The sequence below is a fragment of the Euleptes europaea genome, chromosome 1, assembly GCF_029931775.1.
Source record: "Euleptes europaea isolate rEulEur1 chromosome 1, rEulEur1.hap1, whole genome shotgun sequence".
In the NCBI taxonomy this organism is placed as follows: Eukaryota; Metazoa; Chordata; class Lepidosauria; order Squamata; family Sphaerodactylidae; genus Euleptes; species Euleptes europaea.
Genome location: NC_079312.1, coordinates 66975667 through 66993683, shown reverse-complemented (window position 1 = coordinate 66993683; position 18017 = coordinate 66975667). Strand labels below are relative to the sequence as shown.

The following is an 18017-nucleotide window of genomic DNA, read 5'->3' as shown; positions in this document are numbered from 1 at the left end:
CCACACGGCACAATTATATCCCCCATACTTTTCAATTTCTATGTAAAGCCCTTAGGATAAATAATTTCTAGTGTTGGAGTTGGTTGTGCTCCCCAATTTTGTGCTCCCCAATTTTGAGGGTGCTCAACTGACCCTTGCTGACTCAGTTATACTTGTGATTATACTGGATCCAACTTTGTTACTGGATAAGCAAGTTAATGCAGCTGCAAAAAAACACTTTCTACCAACTCAGCCTCGCCCTTAAGATGGGTGCTTACCTTGATACTGCTGATCTGGCCACTTGGATCCATGCCACGATAGCATTGAGACTAGACTACTGTAATGCACTGTATATGAGTCTCCCCTTAAAGTCAATTTGAAAAATCCAATTGGTGCAGAATGCTGAGGCTCGGCTGTTATCAGGAGCTCAATAGAGCATGCATATTACCCATTGTGCAGACACTCCAGTGGCTGCCCATTAGTTACCAGGATCAGTTGAAGGTACTGGCTATCACATACAAAGCCCTTCATGGCCTTGGTCCCTTTTATCTGCTGGACCCCCTATCCCCCTATGCTGTGCCATGTCAGCTTCACTCATGTCAGCAGGGCCTCCTGTGGTGCCGACCTGCAAATGGGCAAAATCAACAACTGTTCATACTCATGCTTTCTCCGTTGTGGCACACACCTTGTGGAATGGCCTACCTGAGGAGTTCAGGAAGGCTCCCAGTGTCCTGACTTCCCACAAATTATGCAAAACAGAGTTCCTGTGAGAAAGGCAGACTATAAATAATGTACATTAAAAAAACCAACCTGAAATTGAGATCCCATTGAAGATTTTGCATCAAAGAAAATGTGTTTAGATTAGTGTTAGCAATTAGGAATATAATAGATTTCTTTAGCAAGTAGGATTTAGATTTAGAATATTACTTTGATAATTATGCTGATTTAAAGAGGTTAAAGTGGTAGTACATATGTTACTTATGAGGTATGAACTGAGTCCTATGGGAAGCATTCAGTGACAGGAATGCTACACTCCAAGACAGACTGATTTTTAATGTAGCCAGCAGGTGGCAGTAGTTAATCATTTTACTCTTAAAGCTTTCCATAGAATTTCAGGGTGGTTTTGTTTGTTTGTATTGCATGTTACTGAATAAATGCTATAGTTTTGGGATTTTGTATAGTATTAGTCAATTCAAAATAGAAATTATTTTAACATGGGGATGGGGGTGGGGATTGACAGCAATTTCAAAATACACATGAACACGTGAAGCTGCCTTATATTGAATAAGACTCTTGGTCCATCAGTTTTGTCTACTCAGACCGGCAGCGGTTCTCCAGGGTCTCAAGCAAGAGGTCTTTCACATCACCTACTTGCCTAGTCCCTTTAACTGGAGATGCCGGGGATTAAACCTACCTTTTGTGTATAACTGCATAGAAGACAGGTATAAACATGAAAATATATTGAAGACAAATAGAGTAGATTTGAAGCACATAAAAGCTATTTATGTTTTTTCCCCAAACTACATTAATGAGAAAGCACTTATCAAAATAAATCTTTGCTATATTGTTGGAAGCAACAATAGGGGGAAATACCTAAATGGTTTAAATTCTGAAACAATTTGTTGTGCCTTTTGCCACAGTGGAACTTCTTCTCATTGGAATGAAGTAATGTGAGCTGGATAGAGTAAAATGTTAAGCATCCTGTATTTTGTGGATGCAGCTGCAACAGCGTAAGCATGCAATTGTTCTGCCACGTCTATCTTACAATTCCAGTAAGAAAGAAAAAATCTGACTTTCCCTAGCTCACTTCATGATACAACTGATCTATCTAGTACATAGCTAAGCACTTGGCATTTAGTGCAAGATCCAAAGGGCGCTCTCCGACTGCACACTACACATAAATAAATATAGGCACCAGCAGTTTGCTGCAAATTTATGTTCTTTCCCGCTAACCAGAAAGCCTGTTGTTAACTAGATCACTACAGAATCTTGGGTTGATAAAATGTATGCAGTGAAAATGATCCCAGTGAAAAAATGATTAATGTAACAAGTATATATGTGCGGATGTTTTTGTTACAAATATCCCTAAGAGAGACTAGTGATCATGGTTTAACAAATCTACATCACTGGACTTCAAGAAGCAATAAGGATTATTAAGATGTCAGCACAGATTTAGATTTAGAATTGCAAACCAGAAACATGTCAAATTAAAGGCTTTTATTCATTTGCTTACCTTGGATCGGTATCTGCTTCTTTCTACGCAAGAGGGCTGCAAAAACCGGCAGCTGAATATTTCAACTTGTATGTTTTTACAAAACCCAGTGAGAACAGTGGTAAAGACAGGAGTTAGCTGTATTCTTTGAAGCAACAATTAGAAGCAGAGCTTGATTAACAAAGTTTTAGATGTTTTAAAAAAAGAATATAGGCACTAAAAGTGCTACTAAATTAACTGTACCTGCACAGTTAAAACTATCTGTTAATTTTATCTTAGCAAAATGTAAGGATTGGCAGCTATATCATTTCAAATAGTTACTATTTTTTATTTCTGCCCTTTTTAATTTCACCCAAATAGATGTTCTTTATTTTAGAAGGGTTCACTGAAGATTCATAGTAACCCTACACTGGAAAAAGCTTGAGATTCCCAGAGGACACAGTGAATAACTGGAATATGTGAACCACATGAAGCTATTTGTTTAGACAGTTTTTGACCCAGTTGTAACGCTCCCAAAGCGAGATACAGAACGGAATAAAAATAAATAGCACAGTAAAACAATAAATCAGTTTACATAAACATAATGACAGAAGGACTATGCAACTAAAGCTGCAGCCAGCACTCCTCAGCTTCATTAACCACCAAAGGCCTGAATAAACAGACAAGTTATTTTGTGTGTGTGTTAAGTGCCGTCAAGTCGCTTCCGACTCATGGTGACCCTATAAATGAAAGTCCTCCAAAATGTTTTATCTTTAATGGACCAAGATCCTGTTATGGGCAAGCCATATAATTGGTTCCATAGTTTTTGGACTACTAGTATTTGGATGGGAGACCACCAAAGAAGACCAGGGTCACTATGCAGAGGCAGGCAATGGTAAACCACCTAACCAATATAGGCATTTCCAGCACTTTACCAGGCCTAGGATTGTCCACTACAAGCAATTCAGACATTTTTGGATTAATCTTCAATTACATCATCATGTCTTCTTTGTAGTCCCACATGGGAAGTGTGCATATGTAGGCCTTCCACAGATATTCCAAAAGTTCCTGACAGCATGAGGCACTTCCCCACCTTTAACGTAGTTCCTGTCAAATGGCTCCTATATATAGGGTGGGAGAGTATGTCCCTCCTTCAATTCTTTCTTCGCTGCTACTAAAGAAGGATGCTTCTGCATCTTGTCTCCTAAAAGAAAAAAGAGTTCCTTTAGAAAAGATATTGGGGCTTAATTTGTCTCGCTTTTGTGCCTTAATAGTAGCGAATCTCCATGGTCCACACGCACGACCGTCCAAGGGCTGCGCATCGGACCCACCTTAGTCGCGAATTAAGGCAAAAAACCCCGGGTTAATCAATCCCTGGTTTATAGCGATCTTTTCGGTTCTAATCCGCTACTTTTTTTTAATTCCGCTACATTACCGGAACACCGACGTGCGTGTAATTACTCGGCTAGCTCGCTACTAATGCTCCTTACCGGTCTCCTCCGTCCCGCCCCCTTCCCTGCGCAAGCAATTGCCGCTTCCCGTCCCCCGTCCCGCCCCCTTTCCTGTGTGAGCAATTGCTGCTTCCGGTCTCCCGTCCTGCCTTTTTTTAATTGACAGGTTGAGACGATGGTATACCGGAACGCTGGCGTTCAAAGAAAAAAAAGGGGGGGAGAATCGCCCTTTGATTGGATAACTCCTCAGCCAATCCTTGGGCGATGTCACTCCCCTGCTATCCCGCATTGCGAACTATCCCACATTATATGGTTGGTTCAAACGCACGGGGAGCCTCCAGCAGCTACTTGTTTCAGACTTAATGTGGGATAGGCTGGCGTCATGCGTTTGATTATCCAGACTTAAATATTGTGGGATTAAAATATTGTGGGATAACAGAAGAGCAAACCAGGAACATTCTGCCCATGCGTTAATGCCCATTCACTCAGCTTATCGAGTGCAAACTGAAGGCTTCAAAGGCCCTCTTCAAGAAATGTTCCTGGTGCAGAACAAAGTCTGATGGCCACGATTCATGCCTCTTCTGCCTTGGGTAAGGCAACGATACACCCAGAAGTACTGTATGTAAACAGCTCATCCCACAGGCCCGTCGTGAAATGGCTACTAAAAGCTGCTTTGAGGGAAAGCGCCTTGAAAAGAGCACAACCATCTCCAGCTCACTCAGTTTTTAGAAGGTGACATGGTACAGGATTCTCCACCCCTCCCAGCTTTATGAAAGGTCTCCCTGCCCTCTGCCTACTGGAAAAGATGGAGTTGTTTAAAATGAGAAGTTAGCTTTATGGAGAAAAAGTATAGGTTATATTTTTATCTAAATATATACTTATGTTTTATAGATGGTATTTATATGCATGATTTGTATAGCATTTCTAAAGTAGCCAAGGGGACCAGTGGGAAGGATAAGACTGCTGTGGTTCAGAGAGTGGGGCTTGTGGAGTTTATTGGGGACACCACTAGCAAATTCAAATTCATCATTAAAATATAATAGGAAGGAAAGATCATACAAACCAGAGACAAATAAAAGATGACAAATGACCCAGAATAGAGCAATTATGGTTCAGAGATACTATGGTCAGCATGTCCCATCATCTTTTTATGCTTCATGATGACAGCAGCAAATCTCGCCATTTGAGAAGTAATGAATTTGTCTCTGACTTTCAATAATATGACTAATTTCTCCTTATCTGACCTTCCTGGGAAATGGGATAATATGGTCTGCAAAAATCGGTTATGCTCATCCTCATATCTTGGACATTGGAATGTGATGCAGGATAGATCCTCAATAGACTTTTGATCACAGGAGCATACTCTTTTCCTATATGGGATCCCATTGAAATGGCCTTCCAAGACTTCAAGCGGCAAAATATCTAAGTGTGCCCTGGTGAAGGCCCTTCTATGCTTGCAGTTCCTTAAACTGGTGAAATACTCTTGAAGAGTCAGTGGGGAGAGAGATAGCTGTCTATAAGTATTGATGTTCTCAAATTGCCTACAAGACCTATATCTGAGCACTCTGATCTAACAATCTTTGTTTTTGTTTTTAAGATATTTTGTTAACATTTTCAAGAAAAAACAAACAAATTATATACACATACATTCACACAGTTTGCACTCCTTCGGTGAGTCTATTTCATCTTACATTTCAAACATCTTATACATTGTTCTTATATTCTACATTTTAGATAATAAATTCCTTCTATACTATTTAGTAAATTTTATAAGCTGATCCTTATATCTAACAATCTATCCTTTCCATTTAACATAATCAAAATAACATTCCCATTTCTTTTGGGATTCTTCAATCGTCTTCTCTTTCATCAAGCTGGTCAGTCTGGCCATCACCGCAAATTCGTCCATCTTTCGTTGCCACTTTTCCAAATCTGGAATATCCTCCTGTTTCCAAGATGCTGCCAGTACTAGTCTAGCCACTGTTGTCAGATAGCCAAATATTTCTCTGTGATTTCTGTCCAAGTTATCTGGCTCAATTCCTAGCAACATAGTTTCTGGGTTCAAAGGAAATTTGATTCTTAAAACTTCCTCCATTTCTTGATGAATTTGTATCCAAAATTTGTTTTTGTTTGTTCAATTGATGAAATACTTTGGTTGTTCAATTGATGAAATACTTTTTGTTTGTTCAATTGATGAAATACTTTGTTTCTTTTAGCGGGTGAATTAAGTCCATTTACATTCATGGAAACTATCTGCAATTTTTCCATATTGAATTTTAGTAGGCTGCCGCTTCACTCAGTTTAGATGACTCGCCACACTCTGCGTCCTTCTTTTGCTGGTCCGCACCGTCTTTCCTCTTAGGACTGGTTTTTGGGGAGTCTTTCTTCTTACCCGGAGGACTCGATCTCCCATTTTTATCTTCTGCTTGCAGGTCTCTTAGCAGTCTGTCTGCTTGTTGTTGATTTTTACTTGTTCTCCTTCCCGTCGGGAAAAAAATTCCCAATCCTGCTGGAATGATCCAACAATATCTGATTCCTTTACTTAATAAGACTTGTCTAAGCTGATTACATTCTTTTTTCCACCACTGAGCTTGGTAGATCTTGGAATATCTGAATTCTCTTGCCTTTGTATTCTAGAGGTTTCTCCCTTTGAAGTCTTAATATTGAATCTTTTGTTATCTTCTGTGTGAATTTCACTAAGATGTCTCTATTTCTCGCTGTGTATTTTGAGTTGATTCTATAGATGTTATAGATTATGATAGGTTTATCTTCTAGGTGCAAATATTCTTGAATCAATTCAGTAAAGCTCTCTAGTAAATTATCCTTTCCGAAATCTTCTTCAAGGCCACGGAAACGTAGGTTAGCTTCTCTGTTTTGTATCTGCACGATCTCAATTTCTATTTCAGCATTAGGTTTCCAGTTTTCGTGTTCTTGGACCTCATCTACAAGCTTCTGATCTGATGCTTTAAGTTCTTTAATCTCTTCTGCGTTCTCCCCTATCTTCACTTTGATTTCCGAAAGTGATGTTCTTGTTTCTAATTTGAACATTTGCAACTGTTCTTTAAGCCTACTTTCTAATCCTGCTAGCTATATAGTAATTTGGTCAACCACTGCTTTAGCTGTCGCGTTAGACATTGTTTCTGTAAGTTCTCCCTCCAGCTCTTCCTCACTTGATGATTTATCTTTCTTTTTGCCTTTTACTCTTCTCTTAGTAACTTGTTGTCTATGCTGTTTTCTTCTTGTTTGCATGTGTTGGAACAGTTTTTCCATACAACATTAATCATACACTCAATTAATTACAACTTTAGTCATACATCAGATTTTTCACCGTTAACCAATGCTCCACAATAATCAACCTCCCCCTGAAATCAGTTATAACACCCAACAACAATAATTAATTTTAAAAAGGAAACAATTTCCTTATTTAATCAAAATGGTAATTTAATCAGCATTAATCCATTAATAAAAAGCACTCCAATCTTCAATCATCAACAAAGTTCAGTCAATGTTGTACACTTGATCATTAACTTTAAATCAATGATAAATTAATTAATCAAGTATTTGAGATATTAATAATATTACTTGAGTTTATAATGTACTATGTTAATTCATTAGTTTGAGGATAGTGTCTAAAAATTAAGTCTTATTAGTTCGCATAAAATAAAAAAACACAGAAAAGAATCAATAGATCTTTGGGTGGGGTAAAGCACTACTTAAATAGGGTTAAGCCACAATGAAAAAGAATAGTTATAGGTTAGTACAGCAATCAGTTTTGGCCTATATAGTTAAAAAGTATAGAAAAAAAATCATGAAATACTGTTGCGTTTTCGGCCAGTAGATGGAGCTCTCGCCTCTGGTGACAGTCTTCCTGACCGGTTTTCTCTTCTCAGTAAGTAAAACAAAAGTTCAATAGTGGGATTTTTAGGGGGGGCTTGTCTTGTAATATTATAGGTGCCTTGTATTCCATGGGGGGGACGTTTATTAGTCTTGGGTTGCTGGAGAGGGAGATGGACTTGAGAAATTTTTATTTCAACTGCGTAGCATCCAGCAATGGCGCTCGCCACCAAGCTCACCGTTCACTTTTACTTTCGGTTTTACCTTCACGAACTTAAGCTTTTTGTCTTTCTTGCCTTGTTTTCTCTCTTTATGGTCCAACCTTCCCCTCTCCCTCTTGCTTCTTAGCAGAGTGTGTAGATTTTAATTCCAAAAGTCACAGTTTCTCCGCTCCACTCCTCTCCCCCCCTCCCTTTTTGTTTCTAAGTTCCCACTTGCCCTATCAGCCGTCACCTGCCACTTCTCCTCGTCTCTGCCGGCTGCATTTAGAGTCTTCGCCCCCCCTATCAATATTCCTCAATTGCCAATTGCCGATTGCCCGAAGGAGAATACAATTAATGATTTAAGTTCTTCCCATTCACCCTCCTTTCACTCACGCACACACACAAAGATAGTGGAGGCCAGCCTGGTCATACTTCGCCGTGGTTCCTCTCACTGAATTCGCCGGATTGCGCTTAGGTACGCGATCGCCGGTATGCATGGCTCTCCAGAGGAGAGGGGGAGATCCCAAACAGGACTCTAACCTGACCCCGATGTACAGGGGTCCCAGCGGGGGGGGGGGGCAAAAGAAACAGGAGCGCTGGAAGGCACTCCCTTTGGCTCAACAAGCTCCACCGGAAGTCCACAATTTTTGTTTTATGAGTAGTTTGGCTGCATAGAATCCCAGGGTCCTCAAGTATTCTACTGAAAAACCAAGACTAGCCACCAGTCTCAACACAGAATTGCACCATGAGTTATTTTTCATCTCTTCATAAGCCAAGGACAAAAGGAAGGCCTGGGGATGTACAGAAGATGATCTTCAGCCAGTAATTAATGGTTGTTTTATTAACTAGGGTTGTTATTGAGGGTAGAGTTAATTCTACTCTAGCTGTAGCTGAAGGTGTTGATGTTGGGACCACTAACAACCGGTGTGCAAATTTGTTTTGAGAAGTTTCTAAAGATTGGAGATTTCCAAGATCCCAAACTGGTGCTCCATATAGAAGTTGGGGCAGTAATTCCATTTTATAAATTTCTATATTGGAGGAATCAGACAGCCTCCTCTTCTCCTATAAAATCTAAGAAGACCAAGGATAGCTTTTTCAAGGTTATGCTTAGCGTAGTCAATATGAGTTGTCCAAGATGGAACATCACCCCTAAATATTTAAAGCTAGACACCTGTTCTAAGGGTTTCTCATCCATCGTCCATTTATAATAATGCGGTCTTCTGCCAAAAGCCATAATCTTGGTTTTATCATAATTAACATGGAGTAGATTTTCTTTACAGTAGGAGCTGAACTGTCTCAACAGCCTTCTAAGGCCAATTTGGGTATGGGAAATTAGCAGTGTGTCATCTGCATAGAGCAAAATTGAAATGGCATTCCTACCTGCTTTGACTGGAAAGAAATGAGGACCTGACAGGAATTTTACCATATCATTTATGTATAGGTTAAAAAGCTGTGGGGCCAAAATACAGCCTTGGTGGACCCCTTTTGTGATTTTAACTGAGCCAGACAACTCTGTTGTAAAAGTAATTTGGATGCTCATCTCATTGTCATCCAGTTCTCATTAGAAGTAGCTTGCCATCTGATTTAATTAGTTTTGAAGAATCAGCCCCAGTGCTTAGATCTGGTTCATTAATAACATAATGTGCTGTGCTTGTGGCTGTTTTAAAAGGGAAAAGATAATAAAATAATTATGTTCCTATTAACAACACAATATAATTTTTGTATGCTATGGCCATAGGACACAGCAAATTAAACTATTTTTATTATTGCTGACATAGAATAACTATTTTATTGGTGTTGAAGAAATCTGAAGAGTGATGGCAGCAGTGTTATTCAAAATAAAAATTTGTACCAGGTGGACATCATTCATATTGTTTGAGGAAAGAATCTGAAAAGAGAACTATAATAGGAGTCAAGAAAGATAATGGGTCAAGCTATATGGAAAAGGACATCAAAGAGCAATTTCATTCCCTTTCCCCCCCAAATTGTATAAAAGTAATCTGACAACTCAAAAAGGGATGGAGGAATACATCAAAGACGGTCAAATGGAGTCATTTACAACAGAGGAGAAAGAGATGTTAAATCAAAGCATAATGATACAAGAAATCACACAAGTTGTTGGAAAGCTGAAAAAAGACAAGGCACCGGGACTGGATGGTCTTACATCCAAGTACTATAAGTGTTTTGAAGATGAGATAGCATTGAATCTCCAAAAAGTAATGAATGACATAAGCAAAGGGGGAAATATCCCTCCATCATGGCAAGGAGCATATATTTCATTAATATACAAAAAAGGGAACGATCCTTTATTACCACAATCATATAGAGCTATATAACTTCTGAACATGGATTATAAATTGTTTGCAGCCATTGTGGCAGAAAGACTCAAGAAAAAAGACAATGAAGACCAAGATCATACAGGTTTCATACCAAAAAGGCAAATGAAAGATAATGTCCGTTTTGTTTTGAATGCAATAGAACATGTTAAAAATAAAGACAAGAAAGCGGCATTTATATTTCTAGATGCAGAGAACACATTTGACTGTATTTCCTGGATGTTCCTTTTAAAAACTTTGAAAAGCTTAAACTATTTCGAGACAAGAAAAAGATGTGATAGAATTTACTACAGGATGCAAGGTAACAGATGAAGCAATCAAATACCTGGGAATAAAAATTACAGGACAAAATAAGACCTTGTTCAAAGACAACCACAAAAAATTAGAAAGGATCTGGAGAGATGGTCAAAATTGAAAATTTCAAGGCTGGAAAGGATTTCAACAATTAAAATGAGTGTTTTGCCTAAATTCAATTTTTATTTCAAATGTTGCCAATCCATGTGGAAGAAAGGACTTTGAAAAATTGGCAACAACAATTAAATAAATTTGTGTCGAACAGTAATATAACGGAGAATCAGATTTAAAGTTTTGCAAGATAAAAAAGCAAGAGGTGGCCTGGCTCTACGTAATCTGAAATTATATCATCAGGCAGCTGGGCTAGTTTAGATCTCAGATTGGATTAAAAAGCTGAAAATGAGTCTAATAAAACTGGAGAAGGGGGACATGAAAGAAGATTTACATTGCTTCCCTCATTCAGACACAGGAAAGGCTTGTGCCTATGTTAAGCTGGCAGTGGTCAAATACTAACTGAAATTGCATAGTATCTATTGTATGTGTGTGCGTTAAGTGCTGTCAAATCGCTTCCCTCTCATGGCGACCCTATGGATCAATGTCCTCCAAAACGTCCTATCCTTAACAGCCTTGCTCAGATCTTGCAAACTGAGGGCTGTGGCTTCCTTTATAGAGTCAATGCACCTCGTATAAGCTAAATGGTACCACTAGATGCCAACCATCAAATACTGTCAAATATCTTCTTGAGAACTCTTGAGTTCTGTGGAAGCCTGTTAGGGTACCTCAGTACAATCAGCAGATGGGAGACAAGAATCTTCGAAAGCCAGCTTCAGAACTGTTGCTTTTCTGACTCAGTCTCCATTATGCAATCTTTCCTGCACACGCACACTTTCACATACACTTGTATAATTGCACAGCAGTATTTGAGTTGGAAAACTGACACTGGGAATTCTTCAGCTTGGGTTGTGTAAATTAATCACCGAGAATTTGTCTGGTTGTATTTGCTGACAGTTTCGTAATCAAAAATAAAGCTTGTATTCTTTGATCTCCAAATTACAGACTTGGCGCTTCTCTTCCTATAATGCAATCACAAGCAATAAATATTAATTAACAATAACATACACTGAATTTTACCAGGAAGTAACATTATTTTGCTGTGAATTTCACATAATGTGAAAGGAAGTATCCATATTTTTCCTCTCCAGCCCACTGTAAAACTACTTTAATGCTGTTTTGTTAACATTTCTCAAACTGGCAGGCTTCCACTCTCTTTTAAAGATTCATGCCCTGACCACTTCTTGTTGCCTTGCATAGTGGCTATTAAGCAGTCAAAGGATCATAGTCATCATCAAATAAGACCTTATTGAAGCTTCTAAAGGCTTAATATCCCCCCTTTTCATGCAAGAATGTAATTTAGGCATTAAATGAGTATATTTCATTATGGTTCCAAATTTCCCAAGTTAGTATTCTGGGAATAATTAAGGGTTTTTTTTTGATGTTTTTGTAAGCATTGAAGGCGCCACTTAAATTTGGAATGGACCCAAGTTTTCAGTAATTGAATTCATCAGAAGTTAGTCAAAGTTATTTCCCCTGAACCTGGGAATCTAAGAGTATTACTTATGAGTAAAAACCAAGAGCAATCTTTTAAGCTTCAAACATGCAGGAAGATGTTAATGCTTTTATACTTCAACTTGTAATGCTTCTGTGGAATTAAGCCACTGGAAGTACTCCTGGACTCATTTTGTTTAACATTTTCTTAGACTCCAGATGGCATAATTTAATGTTCAGTATTAGTGTTTATTTTCAAAGCTGAAGTCATTTGTTGAAACATGAATTGTGCCAGAGATCGGTTGTTTAATAATTACCTCATATAGCGGATGTTTACAAGGAAAAGGTGAATCTGAGCGGGAGTATTTCACCCTAATTGGAATACTGTCCATATGCCAATACATAAAATAGATTATAATTAGTTTTCAAGATCAGCTCTTCTCTATGTTAAAAATATATAAAACATATACAAAATGTCATGTTTTAAAATAGAGATGTTAGTATAATTGTTTTACTTTAGCTGTCTTTAAATGAACTGTTAAAATGTACCTAATACATTCAATTGAAAAAATATTTCCCAGCTTGCTAAAGAATCAAAAATGTATTCTCTGGCTTGCTAAAGAATAGGGCATTAATCTTTGACCTTAAGTCAAACATATGTACTACTAATAATAGTTCTTATATTTTTCAGGATCAAGAGCTTCCGAGGAAAAAAAATCCTTGGGGAATATGACATCAAAGTTGAACAGGTACTAAGTAACCAATTTACTAAAAAAAAATTATACGCACAATTTCACTTCTAGAACCCAGGTTGTCAAGAATGGAACAATTTGTAACACTATATGTGTTTATGGGTGTGCTGTTGAGATGAAATATGTTTAGATTACTGATTTATGTCTATCAAATATTGATACTGATGAACCATGTAACGCTTAGTGATCATCCAGTAAATAATAATGAGCACGTGGGTGGGTGTGTATCTGTTATAAACATTACTGTTCTTCACTAAAAAAATTATTGTAAAAGAAGCAGAATAGCTCAAATTGCTCCTCAACCAACTATCGCCTAGAAAGAAGTCATAAGTTTAAAGGGCCACAACACATTTATGTATTTATTTACACAATAAATAGTGGATTTGGGATTGTGCAGCAAAAAAAGTTGGTATGTTTCAGTCCTGGATATATTGGAGACAAAAAAAATCAGTATTCCCATTTTTCCGGATTTCAAATACTGATACGGTATTCAGATAGGGTTGTTTTTTTTTCCCTCCTGGGTTTCTGATGTTTTTCAACTGCTTTATTACAGGGGGCTGGAGGGGTGTTTTTAAAGATACTGGCATCAGAATTGGAGGGAAGCTGCTAGTTCCTGTCTTTTAAATAACCCCAACATTTCAAGTTAATTGAACCAAGAGGTCCAATTCTATGGCCCCTCAATGAGGTGCTCCAGCCATCCTCCATTGTTTTCTATGGAGGACCCCCCCCCCGTGAAAATTGCTAAACCTGAGAATCCCCCAACACTGTTGCAAGTTATAGTTAAGTCTAACCAGTGTAAAATGTGAGACTCTGAGCCTATATAAAATGCAAGAATCTCAATGTAAAACCTGAGAATCCACAAAAACCCTCGAAACCAACACAAACCAACTCTAGCAAAGAACAAACTTTAAAAAACAACTTAACCCCTTGAAACTCTCAGAATGATACCTAAAGCAACCTTGCAAGATGATACAAGAAGAAGAGTTGGTTTTTATATGCTGACTTTCTCCACCTTTTAAGGAGAATCAAACCAGTTTACAATCTCCTTCCCTTCCTCTCTACCCAACAGACACCTTGTGAGGTAGATGAAGCCGAGAGAGCTCTAAGAGTACTGTGTCTAGCCCAAGGTCACCCAGCTGGCTCCATGTGTAGGAGTGGGGAAACCAACCTTGTTCTCCAGATTAGTCCACTGCTCTCAACCACTACCCCATACTGGCTCTCCCAGGAGACACAGAAACACAGGTGAAAAAAAGCAGGGAAGGAAAAAACAGTCCTTGGAGCCTGCAAGCTCTGGCTCCCGATATTCCCAGTTAATCCCAAATATTTATGGGATTTTTTGGGACCCATTTTTCGGTATTCCAAAATATATCTCAAATATATAATCCACTTAGGGTGTGCATTCAGATATTCCCAAGATGAAAATATATCCAAAAAATTATTCATCAGGTCTCCCAAAGTGGATTAGATCCTACAGGCTGGTGGTGGAGTACTATTATCATTTAGTGCTGCAAACTCTTTGTGCAAGTCTTCACACTGACATCACACTGCTATTTTCATGAACTAACTATAGTTAAAATAAACAGTGGTTTTGTGCTATGTTGGATCTCAGCCTTTGCCTGGGAGGAGCTTCAGCAATACTCTTCCACTAAATAGAAGCAGCCCTTCTGCTAGCAGAAAAGCCTTTGTGCCAAGGAAAGGCTCGGTAGGATCCAACTCATCATAATGCAATTTACATAAAATCTGTGCAGCTGGCTGACAGTGTTCTGGTGCCATCTTGGAAGGTTGAATTCTTATAATAAGAAGTTGTTAGGAAAAGCCAACATTGATTACATATATTTAAAATAGTTTATATCAAGTTTTTCTCTTAAAGGTCCCATTCAAATGACTATTTTAGTGCACATTTGACCACACATCTGTACTTGATATGTAAAAATCCTTTTTATTTATGAGGGTAATTGTGTTAATTTATTTAAATGTTTTTATCCAGCTTTTTCCCATTCCAGGTACTCAAAACAGCTTGCAAAATGTGCACACAACAAAATACAATTTAAATAAAATCCATACACCCTAACAGACCCATATACACTTGAAGCAGATGATAAGCAAAAAGGTCATCCCAGGTTGATGTTGATTCCCTCACCACAGTTCACACAGGGGCACTACTCGAGCTAAGGGTCAGCGAGCCAAGAGGCCTTTCCTTTTTGCCCTTCAGCTTGCAACAAAGGCTCATGCCTCTGGCCATCCTGTGAGTTTAAATTAGCTACAGAAGGAAGGGACAAAGCTTAGCCCAGGTCTCACTCAGCTGATTAGACAACCAGTAGTGAGGGAGCTCAGCCCAGAGTTTGTTTTCTGAAAAAAAGTGATGTGTTGGTTTTGGCCTTCATATGCAAAATGTTTCCAAAAGTGGCTCACATGCTAACATGATAGCTGTGAAGACCCAGACAAAATATCCTAGAGCAACTGTCCCTGGTATACCACTTCAGTTTCAAGAGAAGTTGCATTGGCTAATTCTCTGTCAAGCAGCTATTCAGGTAGAGCCAGAAGTACGTATCAAGATCATATATAGACCTGACAACCTAAACTTCAATGCAGTAACAGTTTAAAAGTATGCAAACACAGTCTAATGTAACAGGTTTATTAATTCTGGACCTTTTTCTTTTTCTTTCAGGCCCAATTTTCAGAAGTCAATTTGGTAGCTCACGCTGATGGCAATTATGCTGTAGACATACAAGCTTTCCGAAATGGCACTAAAATTGTCAGGTAAGTTTCCTCCCTACTCATCCTTCAAAACTAAAAATAACACAGTGTGAGACATTATCCTTCACTAGAATTAGGACCTCTTCATATGACATACACAAGGCAAATCAGGATCCGCAGCCTGTCAGGTTATGCAAAAGTCTCAGACATTCATATTCTCCCAGACAGTTCCAGTCACAAAATAAGACTGGCCAAATCAGAACAGTGTAGTGTCAGAGGCGTAAAATCAAAAAGTCTCCTGTTGGGCTGTCAGGCCTCCTGCTGTGACTCAGTAGGGTGGTGGAGGAAAATGGGGGGGAACACGCATCATGTGACACTGTGATATCACTTCCAGTGGGATCCCAAAGTGATGTCATTGCAACAGGGTGGCACTCAAGGATTTCACCAGAATGCTACAATAAAACTATTGAATTTGGGTGGAATCCTAAGCATCACCTCAGTGAGATGACACAAATTCCTGGTTCATAAGAACATAAGAAAGGCCCTACTGGATCAGACCAAGGCCCATCAAGTCCAGCAGTCTGTTCACACAGTGGCCAACTAGGTGCCTCTAGGAAGCCACAAACAAGACGACTGCTGCAGCATTATCCTGCCTGTGTTCCACAGCACCCAATATAATAGGCATGCTTCTCTGATACTGGAGAGAATAGGTATGCAGCATGACTAGTATCCATTCTAACTAATAGTCATGAATACCCCTTTCCTCCATGAATATGTCCACTCCCCTCTTAAAGCCTTCCAAGTTGGCAGCCATCACCATCCTGGGGCAGGGAGTTCCACAATTTAACTATGCGTTGTGTGAAAAAATACTTCCTTTTGGTTCTTGTAGGTTATCCGGGCTGTGTGACCGTGGTCTTGGTATTTTCTTTCCTTTTATCTGTTTTGAATCTGTCACCCTCCAGCTTCAACAGATGACCTCGTGTTCTAGTATTATGGGAGAGGGAGAAAAACCTCTCCCTGTCCACTCTCTCCAAACCATGCATAATTTTATAGACTTCTATTATGTCACCCCTTAGCCACCTTCTTTCCAAGCTAAACAGCCCTAAGCGTCTTAACCACTCCCCATAGGACAGTTGCTCTAGTCCCCTAAGCATTTTCGTTGCTCTTTTCTGCACCTGCTCAAGCTCTGTAATATCCTTTTTTAGGTGCGGTGACCAGAACTGTACACAGTATTCCAAGTGTGGTCTCACCATAGATTTGTACAAGGGCAGTATGATATCAGCAGTTTTATTCTCTATTCCTCGTCTAATTATGGCCAGCATGGAATTTGCCTTTTTTACAGCAGCCGCACACTGGGTTAACATCTTCATTGAGCTATCCACTACCACCACAAGATCCCTTTCTTGATCTGTCGCTGCCAGCACAGATCCCATCAGTGTATATGTGAAGTTGGGATTTTTTGCCCCAATATGCATCACTTGCTCACATTGAATCTCATTTGCCATTTTAATGCCCATTCTTCCAGTATGTAGAGATCCTTCTTGAGCTCTTCACAGTCCGATTTTGTTTTAACCACCCTAAATAATTTGGTGTCATCTGCAAACTTGGCTACTTCACTGTTTAACCCCAACTCCAGGTCATTGATGAACAGGTTGAAACGCACCAGTCCCAACACAGATCCCTGAGAGACCCCACTGCTCACATCCCACCATTGTGAGAACTGACCATTGATTCCTACTCTCTGCTTCCTATTTTTCAGCCAGCTCTCAATCCATAAGAGGACTTGTCCTCTTATCCCATGACTGTGAAGTTTGCTTAGCAGTCTTTGGTGGGGGACTTTGTCAGAATCTTTTTGGAAATCCAAATACACAATGTCCACAGGCTCATTCCTGTCCACATGCTTATTGACGCTTTCAAAAAACTCTAATAGGTTAGTGAGGACCTACCTTTACAAAAGCCATGTTGGGTTTTGCTCAGCAGACCCTGCCCTTCTATACGCTTGACAATTCTATCTTTAATAATGCTTTCCATCAATTTACCCGGAACAGACGTTAAGCTAACTGGCCTGTTATTTCCTGGGTCCCCCCCTAGAACCTTTTTTATAAATGGGTGTTACATTGGCCCTTCTCCAGTCCTCTGGTACAGAGGCTGATCGAAGGGACGTATTACATATCTTTGTTAGAAGTTCAGCAATTTCCCATTTGAGTTCTTGAAGAACTCTAGGATGAATACCATCTGGTCCCTGTGACTTGTTAGTTTGCAGTTTGTCTAGATGTTCTAGGACTTCCTGCCTTGTTACCACTATTTGCCTCAGTTCCTCATTCTCCCCTCTCCAAAATCTCTGTTCAGGAGAAGGAATCTGCCCTGTATTTTCAACAGTGAAGACAGATGAGAATAATTCATTTAATTTTTCAGCAATCGCTTTATCCTCCCTTAGAGTTCCTTTACTCCCATTGTCATCCAATGGTCCAACTGCTTCCCTAGCTGGTTTCCTACTCCTAATATACTTAAAGAATTTCTTATTGTTTGTTTTGATGTGTTTAGCAGTATGCCCCTCAAAATCTTTTTCTTTTTTTTTTTGCATCTCTAATTATCTGCTTGCATTTCCTTTGTGCAAGTTTGTGTTTGCTCCTGTTTGCCTCGTTTGGGCAAACCTTCCAGTCTCTGAAGGAAGACTTTTTTCCTCTAATTGCTTCCTTCACCTTACCCTTTAGCCATGGTGGTGACCTCTTGGA

At 39.1% G+C, this 18017-nt stretch overlaps 1 protein-coding gene across 1 annotated transcript in view; it reads left to right on the top strand.

The window, feature by feature from the left end:
• Window positions 1–18017, top strand: part of SYN2 (synapsin II) — a 221835-nt gene that overhangs the window by 90349 nt on the left and 113469 nt on the right. The window contains exons 2-3 of the mRNA XM_056851437.1: window positions 12525–12582; window positions 15254–15345. Of these exons, the coding sequence (XP_056707415.1) occupies window positions 12525–12582; window positions 15254–15345 (150 nt within the window). The remainder of the gene's footprint in view (window positions 1–12524; window positions 12583–15253; window positions 15346–18017) is intronic.